Raw genomic sequence first — 21,262 nt, 5'->3', positions numbered from 1 at the left:
AATTTAAGGCATTTGGATGCCTGATTCCCACAGATTCCCCAGTCCAGCTCTCAGCTCCTCATCCCTGCAGATCCCAAGCAGTTGCAGGGACATGACCCATGTAAGGCTCTTACAGAATTTCACAGTGCTATTTAACATGGCAAACATCAAATTAAATGGAAAAGTTCCCTTTATCATCCTGACAGTTCAATTAAAACAGAAATAAAAGGAATCCACCGTGTCTCACTCCATTTTGCTCCTGACAGGGGGAATTCCCTAGAACTGCTTTCATGCAAATATGGTGTTACTATAGCTGATCACAGAGCAATTAGAATTGATGGTTTTATTAAATATAGTTTAACCAATGGAAAGATCTCAGTGGAAGTGGAATAAAGTGTGCTTTCAGACACCAAATTGGGCATACCTGAAAAATCAGCAAAAGTAACAGTACTCTATTCATGAAAGACATCACAAAATGAATCAGCTTCATCAGCAAACACTTATGTTGGAGAAATACCAATTTTTTGCACTGTAATTTACAGAAAAAAATTGATTTTAGTGATGATGGTCTTTGAATAATTCTTTGTTCAAATGTACAGGAATATAATGGGGAAAAGGGAAGCTACATTTCACTGGCAATTTGACTTCATAGTTCTTAGAAAATTTAGAAACGTTTGATTTAAAACAGCACATTTATGGACCACATTTCTCCATAAAATAAATCAAACTCTTGTGCCCAAGTAGAAGAAATTCCCAAGGCCTTGTACCTGTTGTAAATGGATGCAATGCAGCCACTGCTCTGGAGCAGGAGGAGATGAGAATGAACAGGGACAACACAGTGACATACAAAGTCGATGTAAGAAACTCTACAGCTTGCATTTCCAGTTGGCTGTTCCCATTTTATACCCACACCACTTCCAAACCTCCTTTTCCTGCTAGTCCTTCTTGTTCCATATTCCTTTTCCCAAGTTTGGTTTTGGTGACACCACCTTAGATCCGTCTGTCCCAAACTTGCTCATCCTGGAGCAAACCCTCCACCCATCGCTGCTACAAACGCTCCGCAACCCCAGGGTGCGTTTCCCTTTCCATGTTTCCCTTTCCACAATTCAGGAGCTCTCTAGCACCATTTCCAACATTTCATGGAGCAACTGGCACAGGGAGGCACTTATGTGACATGTTTAAAACTTATCTTTGGTAAACACTCACACACACACACACAAATGTGTAATTCATGTTTTGCTTTCTGATTGTAAATCCTCTTTTGCTACTGGTGGATGTGTGCAGGTGTCTAAACACAGACAGGACTTTACCAGTATAAAATAGTTTTTCAAATGCCACTGCCAAGGATTTAATTCACCTAAAAATAGCACAGTCCTGGGCTTTTGGAATTTTTTCCTGACTCTGTTTGTTGTGCATTAAAGCAGCTCTGATCAATAACAAATTAACAATAGAAAGTGAGCCCGTTCTGCTCAATTTTCACCTCCTTTCCCATTCTCTTGCCTTGGTTTTCAAGACAAATTTAATCAGAATAGTTGTACCTCTTACAGCTTTTGTTATCTGCGAGGCAGATCCTGGGCTCTGACGCTGCCTGACTTGAGCAGCCAAATCTTTCACTGGGATCAGTGGAAATTTTGGATACACAAAATGCCGAGTCTGCTCTTGGTAGGGGCATTTCCTGCTCACCAGTACAAACCAGTACTCTGGGGAGGGGAGGGACCCCAAGTCTCTGGCTGATCTGAGGAACAACCAGCAGAGCTCACACCACCAAGAGATGACCCATCAATGTGTATTTTCAAAGGTGCTGCAAATAAATGTTGCTGGAACTTCATGGATAAAACCAAGGGATGATTGACTTTGATGTACTCAGAGCACTGTCCCTTCCAACATCAGGCATTTCTACAGAGAGGTATTTCATTGGCTTCAGTTTTCATTGACACCACTTAAATTTTGCTTAAGAAGTATTTTTTTTTTTTTTTAGAACCCAGAACTTAGTGCATTTCATTTTTATAAAATTAGAATAATTTACATCCTTCTCTTTTCATTGCAAAAAAAACACAGCCCAAACACATGTCAAGGTATAAACACTTCACGAATGACAGACGCTTCACTTATTTCACCTGCTTAATGGTGAGTTAGACATTGATCAACCAAACAACTTTGGCAACTTGCACAAAAATATGTCCTTAACTCAAAAGTGCTGATAAAACTCGCTTTAATGAGGCCTTTATTAAGGAGAGAACTGGAAAGAGAGGAGTGGCGAGTGCTTGGAGGTCGGAGCGTTCCTACACCATCCCGCTCTGTATCTGTATGTGGAAAGGGTACGGCTGGTAGAACACAGGGGGTTGTCCATGAGCAATGTAGTAGTTGCTGAAGTTTCTGTCACTGATATAGGGAGCAGGCTGATAGTAGCATGTGACATTGGCCGCGTTGGGGATGATGTTTTGTTCTCCGAGCACTTTTAAAGCCAGAATTGTGATCATATTGAGGGTTTGCCTTCGCTCGTGCCCCATGAGGCAGACTGTGCTCTTGTTCACCACCCCACGCAGGGTCATCAAGTAGTCGTACTTGCTCTTCTCCTCCCCGATGAAGTGGTTGCGCAGGTAGGACTCGATTTTCCTCTGCTGCTCGGCAACGTCGGGAAAATCAATGAAGAACCTGGAGCACATGTAGCGTTCCAGAGATTTAATTTCAGCCTCATCCGCCGGCTTAAAGTCACGGACCAGGAGGTTGCTGTACTTCAGGAGGCCGCCTCCCCTGATCTCCTCCGGGTTCCGGGTGGAGATCAGTTTGTATTTCAGGTGGTCCATGGCTTGGTTGAAGTCCCCGTACATGCTCTCGGCGATGATGGCGGGGTGGCAGTCCTGCGTCAGGGGCTGGTCTGAGGCTCTGTAGACGGCCAGGATGGAGTCCAGGATGATCTGGAAGGAGTCCACGCTGAACTCGAACTGCCGCCGGAGCGAGCTGACAAACTTCAGCTCCACGTTCTTGCCGCTGTTGTTGGACAGCGAGATGAGGCTCCAGCGGTCATGGTCGGTGGAGACCTTGACCATCTTCTGCACGTACGCATCTTTCATGGTCTGAGCCGTGATTTTTTGCTTGTTAACACATTTTGGCAAGAAGTCCAATAGGCAATTGAGAACTGCTTCCTTAACGACCTGGAACTCGAGCTCACTGGGAAGTTCCACTCCAAAAATGATGTCCAGGTCCTTGTAACTGGTGCCATTGTGCTTCACCAGGATGTGACTGGCAGTGGAACCGTTCAGGCGGATGTCCCTGACATGGATCTGCTTCTCAATGAGCTGCTCCTTTACCATATGGATTATATCCTTCGGCTTTACCTCCAGGGTAGGAAAATTTCCTCTCCCATGAATAGGTATAGCCTCAGTTAAAACCTGATCCAGGATTTTAATCTGATCCCAGGTGAGATAACTGAATCTGTGGTCCAAGTCCTCAGTCATTGTGATATCAGCTGGCTAAACAGGGAGAAAGAGGAATTAGAGATGAATGTTAGAACTTCCTGGAATACCAGAGAGGACATTTCATTTGGTTTCACCCAACTTCCTTCTTCAGTGTAGTGACAGAGCTGCTCATTTTAGACACAACCCCAGTTAACCGTCTGAGTCAACCATTGCACTTGTTGCAGGCTTTTAATTGAATTTTAATGTACTCAGGTTTTAATCCTACTGAGAAGCCATCACATTATTGTATAACCCATGACTCAAAGTAAATGCAGCAAACCATATAGACCAAATTTAAAACTACTCAAAGGTTAATAACACGAAATACTTTGTGTTTCTAATGGAACTCCAAATAAATTTCACCGTGAAGAGCTAAAATGAGAAAATTTGTTCTTTCTGTCCTGCCTAGACATCTCCCTTATCTTCAGTGACTTGAATACTTAAAAGTATTAAAAGACCAGGAAGTTTTTTTGTGAAAACCAGAAGTGTTGCAACCTGGTCCCTGTTTATCCAGCCATATGCCTTGGATGAACTTTGGACTCTATGGATCATCTAAACACAAGCATCCTTTAATATCACTTATGGTTTAAGGACTGGATATGTGATAATTACCAAGCTGTTTCCACAATATTTCCAAGGAAAATATTTCCCTTCTAAGCCATAGGCCATGTTTAGCATTAATGTATCAGTGCTGCAAGTTGTGATTTGCAGATCTGGTGAGAAAGCCCATTCCAGTCTTGTGGGAAAAGAACCTCAAAAAAGCCTTTAAAGAAGCACCTACAGAATATATGGGATATTTGGGAATTTCTCAGTTTAAATTGATATCTTGACTTCACAGCATCACATTTAGCAAGGGGATGAGACACTCAGGTGGTGGCCAGGTGGGATCTGAATGGGCTCGGTGAGGCACCAGCCGTCTGGAAGAAGTGTCTTTGGGAATCTGCCAGCACCAAGAACCTGCTTCTGAAACACCCCTGAGTGTTTCTGCAGCCAGATGGCTTAAACATATTCTTTCAGCCAAACCTCAAGAATAAAAATAAAGTCAAATCATACTAAATAACAACACTACGGAAAAGTCCCCACTGTTGTTCCTTAACCAGCGGTGACTCCATGTGTATATTGTCACACATTTCCCTTCCCTTGCCTTCAGATTCCACATTTTGGAATAGTTTAGTAATTTCAAGTAACTTGGGAGCTGCCAAATGGCTTGGGAATAGGGCAGAGCTCTATTTCACATACTTCTGCTGGAATTTCAGCTCCCATTAAGATGATCAGGAGCGTATGTAATTCCAAGCACCTTCCTGGCCTCATGACAAAGAATGGCACTAACCAGTTGCTTGAAGCTGAAGGAATGTTTTAAAAGTTGGCTAAAGCAAGACTGAAGCTGGGACTTTAACTGACAGTGTGAAGGTCTTGGAATCAGTCCCATATGTCTGGCACAACCACGTAGCTCCTGGCATCGTGTACATAGCGTATAATTCCACACCCATAACAGAGATGTTTTCAGGTGAATTCAGAAATGTCCACGTTTTTCCTGCAAGCACTTAGAGGAGGCATTTCATTCGATCTGAAAAGGAGAGAAATTGCCCTCCACAGCACTGCCAATTTTACATGCTAATGATTTCACCTTTAAATATTCATTAGAATGCCATGCTTATTCCTTTAGAACTATAGCTATGCATTCTTCAGAGCCTTTATGACAACTCAGTACAAGTCTGTCCTAAAAACCAGAGAGAGCTACTGTTAATTCTGGAAGTGGGAAAACCTTGTGTGGAGGCAGGTTGGAAGGAGATGGTTTTGTTCAAATGTTTTTGCTGCCTGAGTCATTCATAGAATCACGGAATTCAGGTTGGAAAACACTTCCAAGATCATCAAGTCCAGCTTTTTATATGTCAAATTATAGTGGATCAGCCCAAATGATTCCCTAGGAAACTTAAAATTGTAAGAATTGTTGCCTAAGCAGTAGTTTTTATTATGGCATTTGTTTGATATGCAAAACTTTGACCTTTCTAAAGCTGATGCTGTGATGTTAAAAAAAAAAGGGGAGAAGAGAAGGGAATGTTGAAATTCAATCCCCATTTTAGCAGAAGGACCCTCTTCAAACACTTGGGAAGTCAGAAGATGGACGTATCCCTACATAAGCTTAAAAATCCTTCCTTTATTGCTACATGTTTTTAGGTATTTCAGATGTTATTGCATTATATTGAAGTTTGAAACTGAAAGGAGAAGGTAAAGTCAGTAAATCTCTCTTTTGTGTTGAAGAGGCATCCCTCAAAATGTCATTTCTCTGAAGTGATTCCTGGAGAATCTGAGGAGGCTTTGGGAGCTCAGAGTCTCACCATTAATGTTTTATGATAAATATTAAAGAATTCTGTGCTGAAATAACACCTTCAACCCTCACAAGTGAGGAAAATGTACCAGGAAAAAAAAGCAAGAATTCAGTTTTCCAAAATATAATTAATTTTCAGGTAACGCTAAATAAACATTAGTAGTAGTAATATTTTTTATTATTACTAATTTGCTACCAGTTGGCAACCCAATACTTTAACCCTGCACTCTTCTAGAAGGATTTTATCTTGTTCTTTTCTTCAGTCTTGTCTGGCAACAAGAACAATTTCCAGGCACTTTTATAGTCATTAGGAACCTGATTTCTCAAAGCAAGGGCAAATTTATTTACTGAGGTGCTCAGGTTATTGCCAGGAGTTATTATTCATGTAGTTAACCTCAGTTACAACACATCAGCAGCAACATTGAGGTGGCAATTAGTCAATGTGTTGTGTAAAACAAGAGATTCTGGGATGAAGGGAAGGAAACTCCCTGCATGTGCCCACAGCACTTGGATGAAGTCAAGCACAAGAGAGTACTGAACTGGTTAATTGGAAAAGGGGCTGGAAAATCACTTTATTCCTTGGAAACTGGTGCTGTTTGCAAGGGAGGATGATCAATTTACACAGGAAGAGAGTAAGAGGAACAGGGAATATTACATGGGAATAAGACAGGGGAATGGTTTTAAAGTAAAAGAGGGGAGGTTTAGATTGAATTAGAGAGAAATTCCTCCCTGTGAGGGTGCTGAGGCCCTGGCACAGATTCCAGAGAAGCTGTGGCTGCCCCTGGATCCCTTCAAGTATCCAAGGCCAGGCTGGACAGGGCTTGGAGCAGCCTGGGACAGTGGAACTGGAAGCAGATGATTTATAAGGTCCCTTCCAACCAAACCATCCTGTGATCCCTGGATGCAGATCCATCTCACCTCACTGGCACCCCAAGCCCCAGCCACCCCTCAGCCTTCCCTGCTGCACCCTGCCAAAGAATTCCCTTTGTGAAACTCCTTCCACACAAGCACCCCAAAGCCATCTCATGTGCTCCACATTCAGGGTTTTCTTGTCCTAAAGTCTGTGCAAACATGACTACCATGGCAATGAAATTCAAAAGAGGGTGTTTTTCCCACACTTTATAAATATTTTAATTTACTGAGATTCTCTTCTAGTGACTTTTCTGAAGTTTGTTTTTTGTTTATGTGATTTAAAATGTTACCATAAACTGCAAGAGACCCCAAATCCCATCTGATTTCAGATCTCTGCCACAAAAAAAAGGATGAGGAAAACCAGCTTTTAGGGTGTTTTCTTTTACATACACTGGCTAGAGAAGCACAGAATAAGATGGATTAGACCCAGTCAAGTTTTGTGATATATCATCCTTATTATATGGTTAGAAAAATATTTCCCTGACTCAACTTCCAACTTGTCCTTGAGTGGTCACCTTCACCTGATAAAGCAGTCACAATGTGGAAAAACGTTTGGATAGTGTTGGATCATTAAACATAATATTGTTAAATTTTATCATTTATTTTCCCATTGAAAACAGAGGCTCTAATTTTCTTTTTGGTGCAAGCAACTCTGAGTTTGGGCTTACAATGATGCTAGAATGTTTCATTAACCACCTCTTAGCACTTCACCGTGCATGAGCTTCATCAAAAAAATCCAAGCAGATCTGGCTTTACATCTGAATGAAGCAAATCTGCCATGCTAATGACAGCTTTCATGCTCCCCACAACTTTCATAGAAACAGATACTTGCAGTCTAGAGAACAGTCTCATCAAATTTAGCTCATATTTTACTGATAAACTGTTTAGATTCTCTTTTTATATATTCCATAATGTTGATTCAGTGTGTTTTCAAAGGGTTTGCCATGTGCTGGCATTTTCAGGCAGGATACAGATGAAATAGTTTTTCTGCAGCTGTGGCAGCTCCATCCTCTTCCCTTTGCTTCTATCTGCTCCCATGTTTTTCTGTTTACAGTAAGGGCTGGGAATACTTAAATGCCTCAATTCTTTTTACTTTGCACTTGAAATTGCTTGTGCAGGGACCTTTCACAGATCACAGAATTCCAGAATGAGTGGAAAAGCCCCCCAGGACCATCCAGTCCAACCAGTCCAATCCCCACCTTGTCCCCAGCCCAGAGCACTGAGTGCCACCTCCACTCCTTCCTTGGACACCTCCAAGGATGGGGACTTCAAACCTCCCTGGGCAGCCCCTTCCAAGGCCTGAGCACCCTTCCCATGAAGAAATTCCTCCTGCTGTTCAACCTGCACCTCCCCTGGCATGGCTTGGGGCTGTCTCCTCTCATCCTGTCCCTTGTTCCCTGGGAGAAGAGGTTGAAAAGAGATGTAGCAAAATGTCCTGGGAACTGCTGTGATGGCCTTGTTTTGGAGGATCGTTCCAGAAACACCCACAGAAACTCTGCCACTCATCTCTGCACTGGCTTTCCTGCTTACATATTATATACATCACTACAAATGTCCATGATCTCCAGCTAAAGCTTTATTTTAATTCAAAGATCCATTTCTCTATTAAGCTGGAGATTTGGAAGTGTTTTGCTCACTTACTTCAGGACTGCAGCTGGCATAAGTTCCAAAGGCAGGAATGTCAAAGGTGGAGGGACTTCCAGTTGTTATTTAAACCCAGACGAGACAAGGAAGAGCAGTAAAGCATCTGGGGAACCTAAATGGGGACATATTTAAACTGGTTTAACAGTGTTTTCCATGAGTTTTTCCTTCCATTAATGTTAATGCAGGCGGTGAAAGCAGTGTTTATTTATCCTGTTATCAAGAGATAACGCATGAATTGCCATCAGTTTTCACTCCAGTTACCATCGAGTTTCCCTGGGATAACAAATGATAGCTCAGCTCTTCCCTGGCAGATAAGGCTGCAAGGTGGGAAAAATGCACTGCAAAGCTGTGGGCTGGGGCTATGGCACAGAATGGCACCTTCAGGGGCACAAAAAGTAAACACAGAATGAGACTTGGTCCACAAAAATGTGTCTTACTTTTTCCACCCAACAAAAGGAACATGGATAATGGCTTTAAGGGAAAGAGGGCAGGGTTAGATGGGATATTGGGAAGGAATTCTTTCTTTTAAGAGTAGGGAGGCTCTGGCACAGGGTGCCCAGGGAAGCTGTGGCTGCCTCATCCCTGTAAGTGTCCAAGGCCGGGCTGGACAGGGCTTGGAGCAGCCTGGACTAGGATGTATCCCTGCCCATGGAACAAGGTGGGATGTAAGGTTCCTTCCAACCCAAACCATCCTGGGATTCTCTTTCTACTGGAATGTTCCAGTGGATATTGGCTTAATGAGCTGGGAGTTCTCAGGAGGCACAAAATGAGGAGTTTAATTTGGGCCTCCAGTATGAAATCATAACCCATAATTTGTCATGCTGGATGTTTGGGGATTTTTGGATGTCCCATTTTTCCATCATGACTCATGGTAGACTCATTCTTAGCCAGATGGGGATCCCCTCACAAGGCAACATTTTCAAGGGCAAATTTTTCATGACTTGATATCAGTTCCCACAACACATGAGGCTCCCTCTCACAGGGCTTTCAGTCCAAACCAATGAAGGCTTTAAAAAACGTGAGGCCAGCAGTATCTCAATCACTCTAAAATACTTCAATAGCTTCTTAATAATAGTTGTCATATGTAATATTTGGTCTGTTTGGGGCTGTGGTCATCCCTGGGAAGTTTCTGCTTTAGGAAAAGATTATTTGCCCAACCAAACACATACTTATGGACTAAATCCTGAATAATATTCCCAGCAAAGATGCAAAATCCCAGGGACTCACCGTGACAGGACAACTGGAAGTGTGTATTCCAGCAGAGTTAATAGGATGAGTCACTGGATCATTTGGTAGAAATATGAATTGTCATCTTGTCGCTGACAGAAACACGAAGCTCCCCGGGAAAGCTGCAGGAAATAAAATCCAACAAACAATCACATTCATTTGGAGATCAATGTTAACCACCAGTCACCTGCTGGACATAATAAATGATTACATTACAGCCTGGCAGTCCTGCAGGTATAACAACAGAGTTTGAAGTTGGGAATGGTAAGGTAAAAGTAGTGGATAAAGCACCAAAGGGTTTATAAAGACTCTTGGTTTCAGGTCGTGCTTAATCCTCTGCAAGGATATTAACAAACTTGCCATTTTCCCTACGGGATTTTGAGTGGGAATTTAATATTAATAATAGACATGCAAATTAGCAGGGAGGTAGTAGACTCATATACAATTTAGAATGAATAATAACTCGGCAGAATGAAATATTATGAATTGTGTAGTGGCTTTAAATTCTTTCTATCAGAGTGTGCAGCTGACAGGAAGGTCATGTTTCCTGGCACATGAGCTTGTTGGTTCATTTAGAGTAAGCCCAGGATCCTGTTGCTGAGATTTCCATCTTCATGGATTGGCTGTGATGGAATGAAATATTTTTGTAAATATTCACCTGCTATCATAAAGGCACTCCCTTGTATTTGTTTCTCATTTCAAAAATGTGCTGACAATCAGTATTCTCAGGCTTTCCTTGCAAGACCTCCCATTCCAGCACCCCATCCTGCAAAATTCACAACACCCACTCAAGTTCCCTGACTATCCCAAGCAGGGCCTGTATGGTTTGATATTCATAAGAATTTACTCCTTATTGAGTTGTGTTCCACAATCTCAGTTTTTATGCTCAAATTATATATAGTTCTTAGCAAAGATAATATTTAAAGTATGATTAAAAAGTAAATATCTGCATAATCTGCAGGAAAAGCTGAAATTACAGCCCAAGAAGTTATGAACTGTGTTATTTCTTTATTAGGAATATAATGGATTTTTCCTCCCTGCTACAGCAGACAGATTTTTATCCCTGAAAATGCCATTTTAGTGCTGCCAGAAGCACAGCACTTGCTTTGCTCACCCTGTGAGGACTTGTCTGTTGTGCCAGGGCCTGTCTGCAGCTTTCATTTGCTTTCCAGCTCCTGATGGGCCACTAATTAGCTGAATGCATGTTCCTGACCTGCTCCCAAATCCGTGCACTGACAGCTCACGTTGGCAGCTGGAATAAAGGGTTAAGTCTGGCGAGGGCTGAGCTCTGCTCTGAGCCTGGCAGTGAGCAGCCAGTTAGGCCTTGATGGCAAAGGGAAGAGTTCTGGGCTGCTTAGATAAAAGTCTCTCAGCATGTGGAGTCTGGAAAAGGCAGACAAATCAGTCACTTTACAAAAAAAAAAAATTACAAACTTCTTACTGCTGAAATATTGTTATTTCTTTCTGTGCAAGGGTGGAAGGTTTAATGGATATATGATATCCATTAATGGATATATCACTGTGATAGAACAGATTAACACTGGAGCAGAATTTATGGCTTCCCCTGGTGATATTTAGGGGAAGAAGAGGGAGAGACCTTTATAGCTTTTTTTTTTTTTTTTTTTGGTAGAAGAGGCATTATTATATAATATGTTCATAGAAGCAGCAGCTGAGATTGATGAGCTGCTTTGCCTACTGGGACATTATTCCCAACAGCTGCCTTTTATTGGCTCAGCCACCACAGGAAAAAGCATCATTTCCTTACTCTACGCTCAGGGTTCCCAGGATTTTTTCAGCTGAAGGAAAAACAAAAATAAAAATGACGATGCCAACAATTACCCTGTGTTTTAAAGAGAGTATTTCCCTGTTCCTGAACTGGGGATGTGAATTGTGGCAACATGCACCAACAAAATCATTCCCAAGCCTTTTCCCCTGGTGCCTCCATGCCTAAGGAGATCAGCACTATCCTCAGATCCAGCAGGGCCTGGGAGATGATGTGGGGCTCTGTGCCCTGGATTTCCCTCTGTGTCACAATTTCCCAGCTGCTCACTCCTTTGGGTGTCCCCACTCCCAGGTCCCACCCTGAGGAACACCGACCCTCACACCTTGATGGTTTGGATCTCAAATCTTTAGTGGACGTGGAGGTTGCTCACACACCTCATGAGCTCTCCCAGGGCATTTCAAGGTGATGCCCCCTGAACTGGCTGGAACAAGAGCCAAGGATCCCAGAGATTCCTTACTCCCCTCTGTGCTGCAGCTTCCCCTGACTGCTCTGCTCAGCTTCTCAGACTAATCCCAAAATCTATTTACTCGCTCGAAATCCCAGTGACTCAATCCAAAGCTCACTTATCAAAAACTCTCATTATTATGACTAAACTGCAGCAAAAGCAGGCAAGGTAAAAAAAAAATGAAACAATTCTTCTTTTCCATCTATTAACCATCTTCATAATCATCTCTCCTCTTCAAATGCCAGAGGAAGAGGGATGAGCGATGCCATGTGCCACTGCAGCCCTAAAGCTGGGCTTTTTTCAGGCTAAAAAGGGCATTACAAAGTCAAGGCTCTCCTCAGAAACTCTCCAGAATCATCCTCCCCTCATCTACACCAAAGGACAACCATCAAATATCCCCATGGTCACTAAACCATGAGAGGATCCTCCAGGATCACATTTCTGTCTGTTTTGAGAGGGCTCCAACACAACCACATGCCCTGAATGGATTTCTCTTTTTTTGACTGATCACACCCCAAAACCCCTTGCTGGAAGCTGCATTTAGTTCCTTCAGTCAGTGCAGTGTGGGGGTTTCCCCTATAAATCAGTACTGAGCCACTGGGGTATCGAGGGTGGGTTTTGATGGTTTATCTGGAGTGGATTTAGAGTTTTCCTTGGGAAGAACCTGCAAGATGAAAGAAATGCACCCTGAAGGCCTCTCTGCATCACCCCTGCTCTGCTCTGCACAGGTTAGAAAGGTGTTTCTCTTGAACAATTATTCTGTTCCACTCCAGGAGTATTTTCATTTCATGGCAGAAGCTGTGAGCTCCAGGCTCAGGCTCCAGGTTGATTTGTGAAGCAGTTTAGGATCCCTCCAAACAAAGGCTCTTCCCAGTTGCTACAGCAAGGGGGGAGTTTAAATTCAATTGGGAAAACTCCTGGAGCAGGCTGGGCTGGCACCTCCACAGAAATGTGTCTCACAGGCTACACAAAGATTACTGTGTGTTCCACCATTTAATTATGTTGCTATGTGTGTTTACAATGTTCATATAGAATTCATATTTTTATGAATTAATTTCCACGTATATATTAGAAAGTTACTCTCTGAATACAAAACACAGCAGTGGGATTTCATTTTAATGCCATTTTTCCAATTTTATGAGTAACACCGTAAAAATGGGGAAAAAGAAATGAATTATTCATTATCTTCAAAGTATTTGCTGCACAGGAGTTTATGTTTAATTTTGCATCAGTAACAGCCGAGATTCCCATAGAAAATAGTTTTTTGATAAGCGAAAGGTTTTCTAGGGTTTGCAGTTGAAAAATCGTCAGAATTCTGGTCAAACTACAACAGGAAAAAGGATTCTGTCTGCAGCAGCAGAGCAGGGAGCTGCTCCTCTTTTGTGGTGAAGGCAGCACGAAATCTCTGTTGACATTATTACTAAAAGGCAGAGAGGAGATAAAGCGATGATTAAACCCAAGAAAAAGGCCCAGGCCCTGCAGCACAGCTGTGCATTCGTGACTTTTCCATCACTATCAATAATTCATAATGACCATCACGCACCTGACGACACCTAGTTGGGGAGAAAGACTGAGTCAAGCTTTCACCAAATGTGCAAAAACATCCAACCTGACATCGGATGTCAGGGCGACAGGACCTGCTGGATAAGCAAAGATCCAGCAGAAAGGGTAATGGAGAAGAAAATCAGCTGATGTGGACATAAATCAACATCTGCTGCACCCGTTTGTGGCATTTTATGGAGGAAAACTCTCCTTTTGGTGATATACACTGAAAGAAACAGTTTTTAGAGCTTCTAAGATAACTTTTTTCTAGAAAAAACCTGAAATGATAGTTTACCTGTGAGCAATTCTGCAACATGAAGGAATCATGATCAATGTTATGCTCAAATTTTGCAGCTGGGTTCTCCCTTGCTGTACCACACTAGCTCAGCATGGCCATAGGCAATGGCACATTGCTGGTTCCCTGGGGTATCTTAGGTTCTCTGCTGATGCTTTGGGTAATTATTTTTGCATGAAAATCATGATGGCAAAGGCAAAAAGCCAGACTGCAATTCACAAAATATTTTTTAATGTTTGAATCTAAATGGCATAAGTTCATAGAATCACGGAATGGTTTGGGTTGGAAGGGACCTTTAATCCCATCCAGTGCCACCCCTGCCATGGGCAGGGACACCTTCCACTGTCCCAGGTTGCTCCAAGCCCCATCCAACTTGGCCTTGGACACTTCCAGGGATCCAGGGGCAGCCACAGCTTCTCTGGGCAGCCTGTGCCAGGGCCTCCCCACGCTCACAGGGAACAATTCCTTCCATATATTGAAGTGAGATCTCCCATCTTTCAGTTTGAAATTATTACTCCCCGTCCCACCACTACAGTTCCTGATAAAGGAATTGACTGAATAATGATTCAGTTCAGCAGGAGCTGCTCTGGAGTAAATGGGAGCAGAATTGGCCTGGTCTGTTCATGGCTGAGCATCTGAGTTCCGTAAGATAAACCCTGAGCTCACTTCCACTCTCCATGGACCATCCTCCACTCCATGTTACCCATCCTTTGATGGTGAAATTTGACTTGGAATTTCCAAATCCTCTAACTTTACATTGAATTTCATCCATTAAAACCAATGGGTTAAACATAGACACATAAGAGATGTATGACATAGACTACAGACTTATTATATATGACATAACTATGTGTTAAATCCATTAAAAAAAAAAAAATCTATCCCCATATGCAGAGACCATGAAGGTACTGAGAGCTCAACAAACTCTGTCAACAACCTCAGGGTGACCCACCAAGGGCTTCTCAACACAAACGAGAGAGGCAAAGCAGAGCAAAAGGTACCAGGATTTCCCCTACTGCTGTGGCCAAGCTTGGGTGGCACAGCCCAAACCCCTCCTGCAGTCTGATCATCAGAGCCCAGAACCACGAAACCGGATTTCTAATCTGGATTTCTACTCTGGATAGGAGTGTTTTGAAGCATGGGTAGAATTTAATTCCTTCAAGCACTGTTAATTAATGAATTAATTTCCACTGCCAGCCTAAATGCTGCTTAATTGACTCTCCAAAATAACTCAGTCTCAATGTGATCTTTCAAGGAACTCAGTCTACTTCTGTCTCCCTGATTTACGGTCAGTTCATAAATTATGGGACTCTACTGTGTCAGCAGTTACTCCTGAGCTTGAGCAGGAGCTCAAGCCCTGATGTGCAGGGCAGGAATTTAGGGTCAGGCTTTTGCTCACAAGGGTCAACGTGTCTCTGTGTGGCAGCTGAATCATTCCAGAGCACACAGTCCTTACACAGCCCTGTGTGTCTGGTGCCTAATGAGGCAACAAAACTAAATTTACTGTAAAGTTATGCCTGGGATGCACAACTGGGCAGGGAGGGTGTGCAGGCAGCACTGCCCCGAGGTCAAAGGTCTGCAGCACTGCAAATTAAAGGAATTATTGGTGCTCCCTTTGAACTAAGCTGTGGGAATGCCAGAGGGATATGACATAAGGAATACAAGGTATAATGCAGACAGCTATTCTGCCTCCACACATCAAGCCCGTATTCCTGAGTCCTGGATGCTGCAGGCACGGCACACAGAGGATGAAAGGGCACAGGGATTGTTCCTAATATTTCTGAATGGGACAGGCACATCACATCTGCCTCTAGAGCTTAAGGAGAAGTCAGGAGCACAAAGCATGGGAGAGTCCCTGCTCTGGAGTCACTGTCTTCTATTATTCATCCCTTGGCCTTTAGCGGAGAATTCGGCACATCCCTATTCATTCCCACCTGGTTGCTTTTCATGGGAGCCACGAACAGGCTGTTACTCTTAAGGCAGCACACGGAACACAACGTGTGAGCCTGCAGAGCCCACCCTCCTCTTTCCGAGGGAACAATTAATGCTATGACAGGTTTGCAGCGGCTTAAAGACGTAGCAGAGATGCCGGTGGGAGAAGGCAGGGAGCACATGAGTGTTTCCTGGCTGGGGAGACACAGAATTCCAGCCCCGAGTTGCTGGAAAGCAGCTCTGCTTTGCATGCAGGCACTTCCGAATAGTTTAAGGCACAGAATCGCATCTTGCTGTCACTGTCACTTCACTGTCACTGTCACCTCCAGGCTGTGACCTCCCCCAAAACACGGACGGTCCTTGCAGAGTACACAGAAAAGGCCTCAGCTACCAGGGCTGTCATCATCTAAGTGGGATGACAGAGCTTCCAACAGCGAGTAAGAATGCCACGCTCCTACTACCGCTACTATGAATGTGGCGAGGCAGGGCTTGCCCAAATCCAGGGAGCTTTTAGGATTCGTGCAAAGGAACGCCCGTAGTGAGACGGAGCTCACGTGTAGGCAGACACACACGGCCCCCTCCTGCACCGCCGCGCCGCCAGACCGCCCTTTACACAAGTTCACCCCTAAAGTTTCTAAGGAAAACGCCTTACGGAGAGAGAAGGAAAAGGCCCGAGCCGAGCCGAGCGCTCCGGGTTTCTCCAAGTTTTTTAACCGAGCCCAACCGCTCCCGCAACGGCCCCGCCCGGCCCAACCCCGCGGGCACCCGCGACCCGCCGGCCCTGCGGGCTGGGCGCTCCGGGGACACCCGCTCGCCATGCGGGGGACACCGCTGCACCGAGCGGCTGTGGGGACACCGCTGCACCGAGCGGCTGTGGGGACACCGCTGCACCGAGCGGCTGTGGGGACACCGCTGCACCGAGCGGCTGTGGGGACACCGCTCCACAGAGCGGCTGTGGGGACACCCAGCCACCGAGCGGCTGTGGGGACACCGCTCCACAGAGCGGCTGTGGGGACACCCAGCCACCGAGCGGCTGTGGGGACACCGCTGCACCGAGCGGCTGTGGGGGACATTCGGTCACCGAGCGGCTGTGGGGACACTCACTCACCGTGTGGGGACACTCACCGTGCGGGTGTAGGGGACGCTCCGTGCGGCTGTACGGGACGCTCACCGTGCAGCCGCCCCGTGTGCTGCCCGCGCCGCGCCGGGGCCGCCGCTGTCCGCGGCCGCGCTGGTGCTGAAGGGGCCGCCCCGCCCCGCGCCCGCCCCCGCCCGCCCCCGCGGAGCGCAGCGCGGCCGCCATGGCAACGGCGGGAGGAGGCCGCGCCGCCGCCCGGCCCGACGAGCCGGCACCCCGGTACCCCCGGCACCGCTGGTACCCTCGGGACCCCCGGGACCGCTGGGACCCCTGGGATCCCTGGCACCCTCGGGACCCCCGACACCCCCGGCACCCCTGGGACCCCCGGCATTGCCATCACCACCTGGATCCCCGGTACCCCCGGCACACCTGGTACCCCCGGTACGCCCGGCACACCCGGCACCCCCAGTACCCCCGGCACACTCGGGACCCCAGCACTGCTGTCACACCCGGGACCCCAGCACCGCTGTCACACCCGGGACCCCAGCACCGCTGTCACACCCGGGACCCCAGCACTGCTGTCACACCCGGGACCCCAGCACCGCTGTCACACCCGGGACCCCAGCACACCCGCAGCCCCAGCTCGGAGGGTACACACCGGCACCGAGGCCATGCTCTGCCCCACGGTGACACTGAGAGGACATGGCCACCATTGCCTTGTCCACCTTTGCCGCCACACACTCCTAGTGGAGGGCATAGGACCGTGGAGATGTGGAATCAAAGAATCATAAATTCAGGGAATTGTTTTGGTTGGAAAAGCCCACTAAGGCCACCGAGAGACCTCAAAGCTGCCAAACCCACCACTAACCCGTGTCCCCAAGTGCCACATCTACATGGCTGCTAAATCCCTCCAGAGATGGGACTGAGGTCCAGGAGCACATGGACAACGCTCTAGGAACAGGGTTGGACTGTTGGGATGTCTGTGCAGGACCAGGAGCTGGACTTGATGATCTTGATGAGTCTCTTCCAACTCAGTATATTCCATGGATCTGTGACTCCACCACTGCCTTGGGCAGTCCATGCCAATGCTTTTAAGAACCCTTTCCATGAATAAATTTTTCCTAATATCCAGCCTGGCCCTCCCCTGGTGCAAAATGAAGTCCTGTCAGCCTGTGGAAAGAAGGTCCCACTGACTTGGTGGCAAACATTTTAATCCTGGTGATCCAGTTCTCAGATCAATGAACCCAAGAAAAGTCTGAACTAAACTTGTTTGGTTTTGAGGTCCTTCCTTCACAAATAGTCTGTGGGGCTGAGTTCACTATTTCATAAAACCCTGGAATGGTTTGGGTTGGAAGGGACCTTAAAGAACATCATCCTACCCTCTGCCATGGGCAGGGACACCTCCCACTATCCCAGGTTGCTCCAAGCCCCATCCAACCCGGTCTGGGACACTGCCAGGGATGGGGCAGCCACAGCTTCTCTGGACAAGAAACATGCAGAGGATGTAATTGCCAAGGAAATCTATGGAAACCTACGTTTCAGAAGCATAAATAGAAAAATTAAGATGACTGAGGGGAAATCAGTGGTATGAGCACCAGCACCTGCAGTTTCGCTGCTCTATCCCCCAAATTCTGCCTCACCTGCTGCTTGTAGAAAAATGCTTGGCTGCTATGTGATCCTCAGCTCTGGAACCAGGAATTTCTCCAGCATGGCTCTGCTCGGAGATGATCCCACTGTAAACATTCCATATGCTCCTCCCTTTACAAGGCATGATGTCACAGACTCAGTTCTGGCTCTAAACACCCAATTTAAAAAACAGGCTTTCCAATGTGAGCTTCTAAAATTTATTATCTTTGATCAATTTCTTCACTGGATGGATGGGATAAAACCTGGCATGTGATGAGGTTATGGCATTTGTGCCATTTTTGGTAATTTCCATTGTACTGTGACACTGAATACCTTTGCTGCTATATAATGTTTAAGTGTTTGCTTAGACACAGACCTAAAATGAGAGATAATTTACTTAACTGTTCTGAGAAAATTTGCCAAATGGGTAAGCCATGATTAGTTTTGAAAAAAGTGCAGATTTAGTACTACAGTGACTCATAACAATGAGAAAAAAAATGTCATGAAAGTATTTTAAACTGCATTTTATCATAGGGAAATATAAAATCACCTTAAATAGCTGTGTCTGTACTTGACCTTCTAGCACCCAGGTACTTCTAGGCTGGCTCTTGGGTATTACACCAAAGCAGGATTTTAACCTTTTCTCCTAAAGGAATCCACAGCAAGGAAATACGACCCTTTTTGAATATAAAAAACCTCAAACCAGCTGTTATTCTTTAGGGCCCTTAAAAACATCTTTCCTCTTGGGAATAGTTTTATGATGGAGCAATTGCAGTGATTACAAAGTACTTCACAATTAAAGAATTTCACTCCTGAGGCAACTTCATTTTATGTCATAAAGTTAGTTTATATTTCTATGTCTGAAAAGTATTCATATTTAAATTACTTTATATTATTATACTAGTTTATTATTTATTTTCTTTATTATTATTATATTAATTTATATTCCTAGTTTACTAATTAGGGAAAAGAGGTGAGGAAACACTTGAAAATCACATAAATTCCAAACACAAACCAAATCTCAGCCCCAAAGATCTCTTTTCCAGTTTCCTGGTCCTGGGCCACCATAGCCAAGCTGGAGGGAGCCCAGAAGCCCTGGACCAGCAGCATTGCTGGAGAGAGGAACAGGATGGGAGCTGCACACTCAGTCTGTGCCAGGATGAAGCCCATGGCTTGCCCAGCCATTGTATGTAGCTATTGAGTAATTAATTGGGAAAATTAATTAGTTAATGGTCCTCCTGCACTTAGAAAAGATACATATCTTTCATTTTTCCCCACTTTTTATCACTAGGAAGTTGCAGCACCATGGCACAGCTGAGCAGGGGAATAGTGTTCAGTACTCTGAGAGAAGCTCATGTTCAAAAGGTGATGAACCCAACTGAATGTCAGGCAGGGAGAGCTGGATTCTCTTGGAATTGTGCCTTTACCTCTTTGCACATTTTCAGGGAGGCAGATGTCAAAATGTGCCATGGGGATGTCACCAGGCTGCTGGAACTGGCCACAGGCAGGCAGGTCAGGAATGCCACCATGGGGTTGGCAGCATCACATCCAAGAGGAAAAGTGGCAGGAGTCTGGGTGAAGGACAAGAACGTCTCTCTGCTGACATCCCAGGGCCACTGAGATTGCTGGGACTCCTGCTCCTGAGTTCAGTAAAGCTGGGATTTCACCCAGCTCCTTTTGTTTGGTTTGGAAATGAGGATTTTAAAGGCCACCCCTAGGCCAGGTCTCCTGTGCTGATGTACAAGAAATACTCCCTAAACCTGGACTCTTGCTGCCTCCTCCTGTTTTGGCCCTAATTCCAGAAAGCACTTAATATATCCATAAATACATTTCTCACGGGCAAAGCTCTTGAGCAAACACCTTGTTTAAAGATTTGCTTATCTCTAATTCCTTGGTGAAGAAGTAAGGTATTACTCCAAAGGAGTAAAAAGAGATAATCAAGCTGTAAATCCTCACAGTTTCTATCATTTATAACCAGAGCTTAGTCATCTTTTGACCAGTGACGCACAGCACAGATTTCTTGCTGAATAAAATTGTAGAAGCACAGCCAGTTTTTCACAGAGCTTGGAACTGTGCCCTTTGTGGGGTTTTATGAATGCAGAGCTCAAGGTCCATAGTATGGCACGGATAACCTAATGCAAGGTCATGTTTTGTTGGAATAACAATGGCTAAATCCTCCACAACAATGATGGGGGGGTCCAGCCCAACCTGGAGATTTTATGGAATTTCACAGGGATTTGGCTGTGCAGAACAAGTTCAAATTGTGAGAACAATAAAGGCAATTGTAAAACACTGAAGATTGGAACTGTAAAGGTCAGAGCCTGATCTGCACTCCCCCAATTCTCACATGTATTTAGATCTGAGATACCCTGTGCATTTAGCTTGGCGCTCTCCAGTTCAGCAAGGTGGAAGAAAATCATCTTTACCTTTGGAAAATTCCATCACAGGGCTATGTTTTCCTCCTAAAACTCCAGAATTTCATGTCATGAATGATGCATATTCTGTCTCAAAGGAAATCACCCCAGAAAAAAACATTCCCCATGGTCTTAACTTTAGGCAGATGCTGCTGAACCAGCATGGGGGTGGGTAAAAGTGCATTTCCCAGGTAAACTGGACATTCACTTCTGCACATACACACACACACAAAGAGAACAAAACCATGAGAAATTTTCCTTTCCAGCCTGCCAGAGTGAAGCCAGATTCCACACAGGACTCTCAGAGCACTCTTTCCTCCCATCCCCAAGCACACTGGATTGAGCACTCAGCCAGGATCTGGAAGGAACTTATATTCAGTTTAGTAGTCAGTGGAAGTGCTGAGAGCTCCTTGCTATGCAAATTTAAGAAAGTCCAAGAAGTCCATTGAGGTCAGGTGTTTTATAGCTCCTGCTCCCTTTTATGGAGTTTTACTCTTAAAAGTGAAGTGACTTGTTAAGTTTTTGTATTGCCTAAACCCAGAAGTGGAGAATATTTTGATTCATCCAAAGAGACTCTCTGAAAGCCATCAATGCTCAG

At 45.0% G+C, this 21,262-nt stretch overlaps 1 protein-coding gene and 1 long non-coding RNA gene across 10 annotated transcripts; one reads left to right on the top strand and one right to left on the bottom strand.

The window, feature by feature from the left end:
- Nucleotides 1–2,174: 2,174 nt before the first annotated feature.
- On the bottom strand, nucleotides 2,175–18,374 carry TENT5D (terminal nucleotidyltransferase 5D). Of its 9 annotated transcripts, none has more exons than XM_023925936.2 (5): nucleotides 18,265–18,371; nucleotides 10,664–10,801; nucleotides 9,550–9,671; nucleotides 8,320–8,434; nucleotides 2,175–3,452 (listed from the first exon to the last, which is right to left on the bottom strand). In XM_023925936.2, exon 5 carries the CDS (start codon nucleotides 3,435–3,437, stop codon nucleotides 2,262–2,264), a length of 1,176 nt encoding a protein of 391 aa, XP_023781704.1. In that variant the 5' UTR covers nucleotides 3,438–3,452; nucleotides 8,320–8,434; nucleotides 9,550–9,671; nucleotides 10,664–10,801; nucleotides 18,265–18,371; the 3' UTR covers nucleotides 2,175–2,261. The 9 variants fall into 9 exon arrangements, with proteins under 9 accessions (XP_023781704.1, XP_023781703.1, XP_086706548.1 ...); XM_023925935.2 differs by having other exon boundaries at nucleotides 10,664–10,932; nucleotides 18,265–18,370; XM_086850422.1 differs by lacking the exon at nucleotides 18,265–18,371 and adding an exon at nucleotides 16,672–16,816 and having other exon boundaries at nucleotides 10,664–10,932.
- A 978-nt stretch (nucleotides 18,375–19,352) lies between these two features.
- LOC111928578 (uncharacterized) lies at nucleotides 19,353–19,665 on the top strand. The gene is made up of 2 exons (XR_015276395.1): nucleotides 19,353–19,436; nucleotides 19,542–19,665. It is a non-coding gene; the product is annotated as an uncharacterized LOC111928578 (long non-coding RNA).
- The last annotated feature ends 1,597 nt before the right edge of the window (nucleotides 19,666–21,262 follow it).

The sequence above is a fragment of the Cyanistes caeruleus genome, chromosome 14 (genome assembly GCF_971803275.1).
Source record: "Cyanistes caeruleus chromosome 14, bCyaCae1.hap1.1, whole genome shotgun sequence".
In the NCBI taxonomy this organism is placed as follows: Eukaryota; Metazoa; Chordata; class Aves; order Passeriformes; family Paridae; genus Cyanistes; species Cyanistes caeruleus.
The sequence above is the reverse complement of the archived record's forward strand: the minus strand, read 5'-3'. Positions and strand labels throughout refer to the sequence as shown.

Bases quoted from the DNA above. Each gene is read 5' to 3' on its own strand.
- TENT5D (XM_023925939.2), bottom strand. From the start codon at position 3,437: ATGACTGAGGACTTGGACCACAGATTCAGTTATCTCACCTGGGATCAG.